The following is an 11072-nucleotide window of genomic DNA, read 5'->3' on the forward strand; positions in this document are numbered from 1 at the left end:
ATTGTAAATAGTCTATCAAACTAATGCCGCCAAAACTGTCAACTTTTGCTCTGTGGTTTATCAAGCCACAGACCTCTAGGGTCTAATTCCAGTAATGGAGGTCAGTCTGGTCAGAATAGTAAGTTGTGTTTATATGAATGCATTTATGCTACATATTCGATTGTTACAAATACTCTTGATTTTTATTTTGTTGCGGATTATTGTTTATTGATCTGTATGGTAGTCTTGTGGTAGACCAATATATTATTTATTTTAACAAGACTGACTGAATGCTGCTGTCGTCGTCGTGTTTTGTACGTATTGCCAGGGAGTTGTTATAGTGTATTGCACACCAACAGCAACATCAATTGCTGTGTTCATCGTGTGTAAAAGACTTTAGGTAGGTAAGCACATTCGATTCAATACTATAATGTAAAATGTTGTTCAGATCACGTTAATTTTTCACTAAAACACACGTTACACCTACTAGACGACAAGCAGTAGTCGACTTACCACAACTACCTAAGTTCACGCTAGGGCCTAGACGTTCGTATAAACAACACAGACAACTTCTCTAGTGTAAACTGTAAACTCTCGCGATAGAAAACAAAATTTCCGCAAAATATTAAACACGTTCGATCCAATACCATTATGTAAAGACTGTGTTTGGTTAGATCACTTTTTTTTCATTTTTAATAACACGTGCACCTGCTACATTAACACGACAGAGGCCTAACCCTACCGACGATCCCGTAAACAATTGGTCAACTACATCAACAAGGTATGCATTATGGAGCTCGCTTACCCTCTCGCGATGAAAAACAAAATGTCGGCAAAGTTTTTCCGACGCATGCGCACATCGAAATTTTCTCCTAAAAACGACTCAAAAATGGTGGTAGGGGGTATATGTTTTATCGCGTACGTCCTACATTTCTCATCTAACATAAAAAACAAACAATTCTTGCACAACTACATGTCCACCAGTTACTATGAGGAAAACATTATACCCACCGTGAGGCACCGTTTAGGAGCCTATTCGTTTACAAACCCGCTGCTCACTTTGCTCACACACACACACACACATTTCATGTTTGAATATCCCATTAGTTCCTTGTGACCTTAAGGTCACAAAGGAACTAAAAAGTAATTATATTGAGATAGCCTATTACTTACCTTGAAGTAAATCATAATAAAGATCCATGTTGCCAATATCCTTACATGTACGAGCAATGACACCAAGTTTGTCTGTCACGTCAGCCTTTTCTGACTGCCATGTACAAAGCATTTGAAATGCTTTGACATCAAAATAAGAAGCCTTCTTGCTTATTGCTTCAAGTTTTTTTGGATTAACTTCAAGTATTCTGCCCATTAAAAACCAATTCTCATCAATAATTTTTGCAATCTTCAATAGCAGCTCATCATCAATTGTTGTAACTGTTTAGGTAAAAAGACATGATATAAGTACACACTATAAAAAATATACTATGATATGCTGATAAAAAATGCATAAAATCAAATTTTAGAATATTATATTAAACTAATTTCAGTGTGTCATAGGTGAATTCAGGGATGAGGGCACCAACCACAAACCCTCTTCCTAAGTTTTTTAAAATGTAAAAAAAAATTAGAAAAAAAGAAATACTGTGTATCTAAATTTAAGTCTGACTGTGCAATTTCCAGCCAAGTAGAGATGCACCTCCCAATAATATATAAAAGTCCCTCCCTAGGCCCCCTCTATTGCAAATTCCTGGACCCATCACTGCATGCAGCACATGTTTTTATATTTAATGTCTTAGTGACAGGGTTAGCTGCTAATTAGAGCCACTCTATTAAAATCTGTGCTGTGTTGTTGAGTACTTAAGATAATAATTTTCTTTTGGCAATCTTTTCAAAATGCTTAATACAAATATGCACGTTTTGACTATAGAAATGCTAAAAGTAGAGTACCACAAACGCCCATTACAAGAATTCAGAAATGTTGCTTGTGTGAAATATCCGAATAAAACAACATACAAAATTTATCTTTTAGCATAACTTACTTCATGATTGGGTACAGCATAATTAGTATTTTGAGTGCCTTATAAATGGATTTCTATTTTATTTAAATTTTTAATCATTTGGGTGTTGTTAGGGACCTAAGTTGTAACTTTTTATGTATTTTATGTCATTTAATTTTTTCATAATGTATCCAACTCCAACCACTGTAGTTGATAATTTCCAACAAATTTCGTATCACAGTTAATAAATTAAATCAACAACTGGAAGAGCTGGCAAATAATGCAATGCATACTATAGCTAGTACATAGCATTTAGGAACATTCTTAATGAATTAAGAGGATATACTGTAACAAAAATGGACTTTTGAAATTTCGATGTCAAATGGAGTTTTGGGGGTGAAGTCCCCAGATGCTCTGACAAAGTCGCATTTCGAGGATCTTATAAATTAGGATTTCTGAAACCCAGAATTTGAGTATAATTTATTTAAATTTCATTTATTTGGGTGCTGTAGGGACCTGAAGAAGTAACATTTTGATGTCCTTTACATCGGTAGGCCTACAGATAATTAGAAACGATTTAATGTTCATAATAGTCAAATTAATCATAGCCCAGGTTTTTCGCTGCAATTCTTGTATTTACAATTTTTACTGATGCTTTTACCTTAATAACTTTTGACTTATTTCGTAGATAATTTTGTACATATATATTTTTATATATATTTAATGATATTTTACTTGACTATTTTATGCTAATTTAATTTATGGTCTCATTGGCAGCGGAGAGCCACTAGGCAGTGATTCAGTTCACTTTTTGGCAATATTGTCTGGCCAATTGAGATTTGTTTTTTCCTCTTGGTTATTTTATGATTGTAAGTTTTAATGTTCTTTGGATGAAATAAATGAAATGAAAGGCCTAGGAATTTGCTAGTACTTCATCGAGGCCGGCATTTGATAACTCAATTACCCTCGGTAAGTCACAGTTTGTGGCTTCAAGATACTCTTTAAATATTCAGACAGCATACTTCTGTGATTTTCTTTTTGTATTATCACTTGCTGCTGAACTCACTAATAACATTCCTACATCATGTTCATCAACCAGTTTAAATCTGGAACACTGCCATTACTCCTAGCCTACCAGTACGTAGTGGGCAGCAGAGCAATTGTCCACTTCCAGGTCAACAAATTAGGCCAAATTTGATTAAATTAGTAGAAGCCTCTTGTTAGATGTGAAAATAATAATTCAAAATACATATTTATTCATACTTGACTGCACTTCTGGAGCATGTGCTTTACTCTTGCCTTTTCCTCTACCTGCCACTACCTCTACCCAGCCATATGAAGAAGTATTTTCTATATATCATAAAGAGAAAAAAAAGTAATCCTTTCATTATTAATACAGGTTATCTTCTTGTTTGGTTCATCTATTAATTTTCTTTTTACCATTCAGCCAATCATTACATTATCATTTACCTTCAAAATTATTTTTAATCCCAAAGCGGCATCTTCGTTCCTACATTTCTATTATTGCAATACTTGCAATTAGCAAAAACAATGTCTGTGTATTAAGCAAAAAGATTATTACTGTAAGTATAGAAGTGTCCCAGTGTTTCTAGAAATAGAAGACACTAGGCGAGTCAAGTGTTGAGTGGTGTGGTTGAGCGGTAAGATATGAGCATTTTTGACTACAGCCTTAACATCTGTGCTGGTTTCCTTGCCCAGGGATTTGGTTGGTGGAACTTTTCTGATGATAGGACTTTAAACTAGAGCAGAGGCATATTTAGTGAGTGCATGGTGGGTGGTTGGGGTAAGGGGTGGTTGGGGGTGTTTAGAACACATCATGCACTCACTAAATCACAAATCATTCACAAGAGTAAAGCACATGCTCCAGAAGTGCAGTCAAGTATGAATAAAAATGTGTTTTTTTTTTGTGTCAAATTTGTAATAAATAAATTAATTAATGGGAAAGGAAGCTTTTACAGTTTTTATTTAATTTATTTATTACAAATTTGACACAAAAAATACAGAAACTGTTGTAGGAGAAAACATGGGCCGAAGGCCCAACACATATGTAGGTACTTCTTCAGAAATAAACATTATGCAGTTAAAAATTAATAAATGAATACTGTTACAAAAACACTTACGAGATCCTTCTTTTTTACTATCAGATATGAAATATGATTTAACTTGGTCAAATAATTTTGGTTTGTTTGACTTTTCACCTGAAATATCAGAAAAGAAATCAGATTTAAATGTGATGATTTAAGACAAATTTTAAAATTGTATCTGCGGGTGGTCTACCAGTTTGTGCAGAACATGGCTTTCAAAAAAATGTTATTCTCGGATGTAAAACCTAAAGTATTACGCAAATGATCAGTTCCTATCAAGTTGTCCTGAACTCTTGCGTCACCCCACCCTTTAATTAAGAAATGTAGTTTAAAAACAGAAAATTACTACTACTACTGTTAAACAAATAAGCAGTGTTGGTACGATCATGTATGCATGTGGCGGACTTATGTAATAAGGTAACAAATATGACTCTATCCTAGCCCTTAGTTAAATTAATTAATTTTATCGAGCTTTTCAGTTTTGTGTTTGGAAGTAAACTGTAAGAGGAAGCAGGGACCATGAACATTTAAACCGACTTTACTTCTTGCACGTGCTGAAACAATCAAAGGGGATTAAGTGATAAAAAAATGCTCCCTGCTGCTAAAGCATGCTGTTTTTGCTCCTCCAAAACACTGCAATTTGCAGTGTTGTATTATTACTAACACCCGTTCTAGCTGGAACTGGAAATGGCCACAAAAAACTGGCCCGCAAAGTTTGGTGCTATAAAATTTCAATCCTAATATTGTATATTGGGTTAAACCTCAGGAAAAGCAATAGGTATTTTTTTTAAACCATATTTATAGATGTGACCTATACAGATTTATAGAAGTGACATAATTTTCCATACTTCATCTTAAACGAAACTCTTTAAAATTTAGATCACCACACGCCATATGCCATGACTTGTTTGCGTATGCCTTAAACTTGTATTGAGTCAAGCTTGCTGCCGTTGCAACTCGACTGAACTCAACCGTCATTAACTGACTTCAAATAGCTGGTAGTGTTTAAGTAGGCTTTCACTCCCAATTGGCGCCTTGAGACGATTTTATTGTGGAAGGCGCACTACAAATATCCCACCATTACCATTACCAATTGCAAGCACTTTTGTTGCTTTAAACTCCAAGTTATCTACAATTATATACCCTATACATAGATTCTAGGCATCTGACTGGTTAAGAAGTGGGCAATAGGAAGTACTATTCCCCTATGGGACAATAATTTCAATCTCTAGGCCACGTTGCTATGTATTTTATGACACGCACTAATTGGCACGGGCCCTCATGGCCCCCCGCTGGATCCGCCACTGGGTCTCAAGATCACCTCGGGGCAATAGATTTCAACATTCCCCTCAAGAGCAGTCAATTTTTTTTGTATTCTAGTTAATTACTAGTGCAGTTAATATACTTGAGTTTGGGTTACTAAATGTCACTTCACAATTCAATCACTTTGCTTTGTTCATTCATAGTGGAAGAAATAGGTTCCCAGCAGGAACGTGTGTCTAAGTATTATGTTGACTAAAGTATCTACATGTAATTCAGTTTAATCAGGAAATGCGTGGTGCTATATTTTTTTTATGACTTTTGTACAGTAATAAGGTACAGTTTTTACATTGAATTTGACACTCGGCGATCAATCCGTTGAAAATAGTTTGGTATAAATGTTTATAGATATAGATATACAGAAAATGACACATCACCCATCATGCACCTCCACCAGATTTACCCTTTCCGCCATCTTTAACTGCCAGATCATAACATTGTGCCTTTGCCCCTGAGGGGGTATAGACCAAAAAACATGGCCAGCTGAGAGCAACTAGCGATTGGAATTCTCATTTCACCTCAAATTAATCATGCGACTCAGTGGCTGGCAAGTAGCCATAAGTTAATGTTAGCTGACTTGCTATGTTGACATAAGCTTGGTTTTAAACATGCACAGATAAAACTATAGGATGGTTCATTGGACGAAACAAGGTAAATTGCAAACAATCTTCAGAATCTCCAATATAAATTAGGTTTCCCCTGTCAATATAGGTCTTTATGAACTGTCTTTTAGTTTAGTAGAGTATTTGTATATCAGGTAAGACTATTTTTTATACCTTGTTTTGTGAACTTATTTTTTAAGGATCGTCAGAGGAGGGCGAAAAAAAAAAAAAATTTAGTTTTCGTATTTAGCAAAATAGATTTGCTAAAAACATCCAGACGGAGGAGAAAATAAAAATAAAATTTTATTGTTGAATGCAAACAGTGTAGTAACGGAATGGTTGATTTAAATTTATATTATTAGGAAGAAGTATACATATAATATTTTTTGAAAGATTTTAGGGCACCAGCGTGTGTAATCGGGCAAAGAAAAACTTTTATTTTTTTCTGAAATTTTAATTTTTTTGTGGCAGCGTGTGTGGTAATTGGCCAAAAATTAAATATTATTTTTATTCGAAATAATCAATATTGGCAGGCAGCAGGCTTGTGAAACAAGATATAAGGTCTTGTCTCAATGGTTGAGTCAATTTATTTACCTTCAATTAAATTCAATGGCATCACAAAGTCCAATGAAAGAAGTGCAACATTTGGTCGAGCGTCAAAATATTTTTGATCTTGAAATATTCCACTGTAATTCAAACCTGCCACAGGATAATCCTGAACAAATAAGCAAAATATAAGTTTAAATCATGACAGTAATCATGTTTCTACACGAGTACATGTAACACAGCATTCACTATATGTAGTAAAATCTGGTAGAAATATAAATAAAATAAATTAAAACACTTAATTGCACATTTGAAGGTAATATCGTTTTTATTTACAATCCGTATGACATTGAAACAATTAAGTCCTTAATTTGAATACCATTAACAATTAATATTATAATTAACCTTTACAAAGCTTTAAGTAACTGTAATTGGTTGTTAATATCCATTTAACAGAGGGTCCAGTCTCAGTGAAGAATATGAATTTTATTATTAATGTCTGGAAAGCTTTTTCACCTTTCAATTAAAAGTTAATAACTTACTTACAATATACACAAAGCAAACAACTTTTTAGCTTTACACTACAGACTGTTTATTCATAAAATATTATATTAATGATAGGTTGTGTGCATACTTTCATACTTAAAATAATAACACTTATAATATTAATATTATTTGATTATTATCATCATTAATGGTAATATTAATATTCATTTGCCTCATTTCACCCAGGGGTATAAATGGGTACCTGGTATAAGGTGAATGAATAGGAATGAAATTAGAAGTGCTGAATTACACCAAAAATACTAGAAACACAAGATAGAGTTCTCCACAGAAAAGAACTGTTCCACTGAAATGCATGGTTGGAATACAAACAATGGGGCACCACCTACGACTGGATGTAAAAAACTTCTGACAGACTTACACCGTAACGGTGAATAAATAACCTCCTTTTGCGGAGGTAGATTGTTGTCATTATCCACAAGATACAAACAAGTAGGCATAAACCAAAAGAATAAAATGAGAGACATGTTAAACTTGTAACACTGAAAGTAGAATGTTCTGAGTTTTTCAGAAAAATAAAATTATCTTGAATCTTGAGAAGCGTATAACTGGACTCTGATTAGTGATAAAGCTTCAATCATTAGCGGAAAGAGAAGGGCGCTGCACACGTCTGGATTTACTTAGCAACAGAAGGGCGCCATGTACGTCTGGACCAAGAATAGATAAACTTGCATTACAAAAAGAGAAGGGCGCCGCGTACATCTGAAGCAATTTCCGCTTCATTTTTCCTATGCAAGTGCTCTATCTTTTGTTTCTAGTATCTTTAATTACACGCATGACTATGAATACTCCACAGGGAGAGGAGCAAGTTGCACCTTGCATATCCAATGGCCAAGAAAGTGCTATAAGCAGTTCTTTCTCAGACGATTATTATTACTGATTATTATTACTAATTATTTATTGTAATTTTCGTAATAATAATATGGGCATTTACGTAAAGGCTTTCCTTACATTTGATAGTGTGTACTGTTCAATTAACGCTAGGCTCTGGAAAAAAATTGATATGTTGTACTGATTTTTCTACGACAAAAAAAAAACATATCTGACAAAAACCTTGGGGACAGTTAATGATACAGATTTTTTAATATTAAAGAACTGGGGGAAAAGGGGTGTAACCACCCTGCCAAAACAACTGTGCTATATATTCAGAAGAAAATAATTGGGACAGTAGCAGAAACTTACCAATTCAACACCAGCTAGGGTTTCACCTGTGGTTTGGGACGGTAACAGGTATCTCAACACACCTGCTATTTGTTGCTCTTTGCCATTTATCAGGTTGTCAATGATACAGACTCTCATTCCAATTTTGAACTCGTCAAAAATAGCTTTCATAGGTTCCTGTCTTGCTGATGATTCATCAAAAATCAATTTGTCAAATGGCACAAACATTCCACTATTGTCTTCACATTTGAAATATTCTTTCTTGCAAAATGTTCCATCTGTGGTACCTAGCCCTCTATGTGACTATAATAAAGTAGTGATAGAGCTTTAAATTTTAATACTTAAGGAGAAATTAAACTAGGGCTAGAAGCCATAATTGGGAGGGCTGCCAAGGCCATGCTCACAGAAGCTCTGGCATCCTGAGAATTTAGATACTGTGAGTTATTCCTAAGAATGCAGTATGATATATTATGGTACAAAGATTTTGAGAAAAACAGTTATTTTTTTATCTAGATTCTGTTTTCTAAGTGTAACAATTTTATGTACACAATAAGTAAGTGTTAATTTGTCAATCCATGCAAGGAGTCTAAATCTCTATAATAAAGAAAAAAATATTTGCCACTGATTTTATTTGTTGTATTACAAAGTTACAAAGATACTCTTTCATACATAATACATACCAGAATACTCATATTAAAACGTTTAATTCTAAAACAGTGTCTGAGAGAAAATTAAAAGTGTTTCTAAGTACAGGTAAATATTGCATTCACATAGATGGTTTCATAACAAGACATTGTTTATATAAATCAGCATTTACATTTTGCTAGTTAGTTAATCTATAGGGTTTTAAATACAGTTTATACAGTGTTAAATTGAATAAATAACATAATAAAGACACAAGCATTTCTTTATAAACGTTTGTTTCCGATGATAGGACCTACAGTATGATAGGCCTACTGAACTACGGGAATACGTGAAATAGGTAACATGGGAAAAGGCATGGAAAGCGCCACTCTAATATTTTTTCCATAAGCGCCACTCTCTGAAGCCTCCAAAAATGTTATAAGCGCTGCGGCGCTAATTCAAGCATTTACGGTATATTCTCAAACCAAAACACATACTTACAAGGAGTTCAACCCCAAATAAAATTCCTTTAGTTGAAACAGGGTTGCCTTTGTACCTTAATACAGCTTCAGCAAAAAACAGTTCATATGTGGGTTCTTTCAAAACCACCTGAACAGCATCACCGACCTTTACTTCCACAGCTCCTTTAAGTTTATGCTTATTAAGAAAAGATGATAATCTCTTCCTAAGATTGGAGATTGCAAGTAAATAATCAACATATTCATTGTAAATTTGTTCAATATTCTTGTTTCCCGTAAAAGTAAAATATAACCCAGTCTCTGAATCCAGGGATTCTGCATGCAAAACATATTCATGAGCAGGATCTTGTCTACACTTCAGAATTGTTCCTGCCAATATCTTTTGGTGTTTGTAAGGGCCTCCGGGCACCTCAAAGTCTACATGAACAATGAAGTGTTTATGACTATCAGCCATGTTAAAACATCAAACATCTGCAATGAAACAAAGATTGTAATAATTAAGTTATCTTCTCATACAGTATTCTTCCAATTTAAGACTAAATTTCTGTTTTGAAGGCTTTTGACTTACATCTCCATAGAAACATGTGAATAAGTCAGACTCATTCAAAGTGGGTCATTAGGAAACTCCATGTTTAAAATACAGTAAATTATTACATAAGAAGGCAGCTCTAAAATACGCACTGCAAGGTAGCACAAAATATAAATAAATAAATGTAATAATTAAGGGTACAATAATCTATGTTGTGCGCAGTTTGTTACTTTTTGCATTTTAGGTTTCTGATGTTGTATCAAACTGTGCGCGCAGTATGCAAGGTTTCTTTCACAGGGTTCGTACGTTTTTAAACAAGCAAATTTCCAGGACAATTCCAGGACATTCCAGGTAAAATTTTCCGAATTTCAAGGACTCATATTATCTCTTATTACTATAAAAGTAGAACAATTTGCCAATTTTACGATTGATTATACAACATGCATGCTGTACTAATTTTAATTGCAAGATGTTCTTATGTATGGGGTGCCATACGCAGCAAAAGTCCATGTTAAAATCAAAATGTAATTGCAAAATTCAATGTCTAATTTATCAAAACGTAGGCGTAAATTTCTCAAAATGTAGATCTAGTTTCCCAAAATGAAGTTCTAATTTTTCAAAACGTAGTTCAAATTTTTCAAAATGTAGTTCTAATTTCTTTAAAATTAATTCAAATTCAAAACGTAGGTCTGACTTGATCAAATGCCCTCTCCAAATTCTATTCCAAAACGTAAATAAAAAACCAGGCTGGTTTGAAATGCATTTGACAACAACGCTAGAAATGGACTTTTGCTGCGTATGGCACTAGACTTGCGAAATGTAAAGCAAAACTAATCAGCTAAGCATGACGTGGGCCTGTTCCATTAATGATGGGGGAATCAGTTTTCGCCGCAGTCCAATGCCGTGAACAACGCTTCCCAGTGCGTCTGCTAATTTTTAATGGTCAGGGTACCGCGACCACAAGTTCAGGCCCGTAGGCAAGGGTGGGGGGTGGAGGGGGAGTGTGCAGAGGGTGCGGACGCACCCCCCCCCAAATTCCAAAAGGTACACTTTTTGAAACCTATGATTTCACAAAATCGTTCCTAATTATCACAAAATGTTATAGCATGCCTGCATGCATTATATATTTGCCAGCGTATCTAACCGTTGATTTTTAATAATGTGGC

General features: G+C 34.4%; 1 protein-coding gene across 1 annotated transcript in view; it reads right to left on the minus strand.

Moving 5' to 3' along the window:
* Nucleotides 1–11072, minus strand: part of LOC117123462 — a gene marked incomplete at its 3' end in the record, with an annotated part of 29393 nt that overhangs the window by 7015 nt on the left and 11306 nt on the right. Inside the window, exons 2-7 of the mRNA XM_033269379.1 lie at nt 9400–9848; nt 8296–8577; nt 6598–6718; nt 4118–4195; nt 3240–3326; nt 1153–1413 (exon numbers count right to left, since the gene is read on the minus strand). Of these exons, the coding sequence (XP_033125270.1) occupies nt 1153–1413; nt 3240–3326; nt 4118–4195; nt 6598–6718; nt 8296–8577; nt 9400–9831 (1261 nt within the window). The remainder of the gene's footprint in view (nt 1–1152; nt 1414–3239; nt 3327–4117; nt 4196–6597; nt 6719–8295; nt 8578–9399; nt 9849–11072) is intronic.

The sequence above is a fragment of the Anneissia japonica genome, unplaced genomic scaffold (genome assembly GCF_011630105.1).
Source record: "Anneissia japonica isolate Jap-2015-1 unplaced genomic scaffold, ASM1163010v1 scaffold287717_len1600092_cov198, whole genome shotgun sequence".
Classification (NCBI taxonomy): Eukaryota; Metazoa; Echinodermata; class Crinoidea; order Comatulida; family Comatulidae; genus Anneissia; species Anneissia japonica.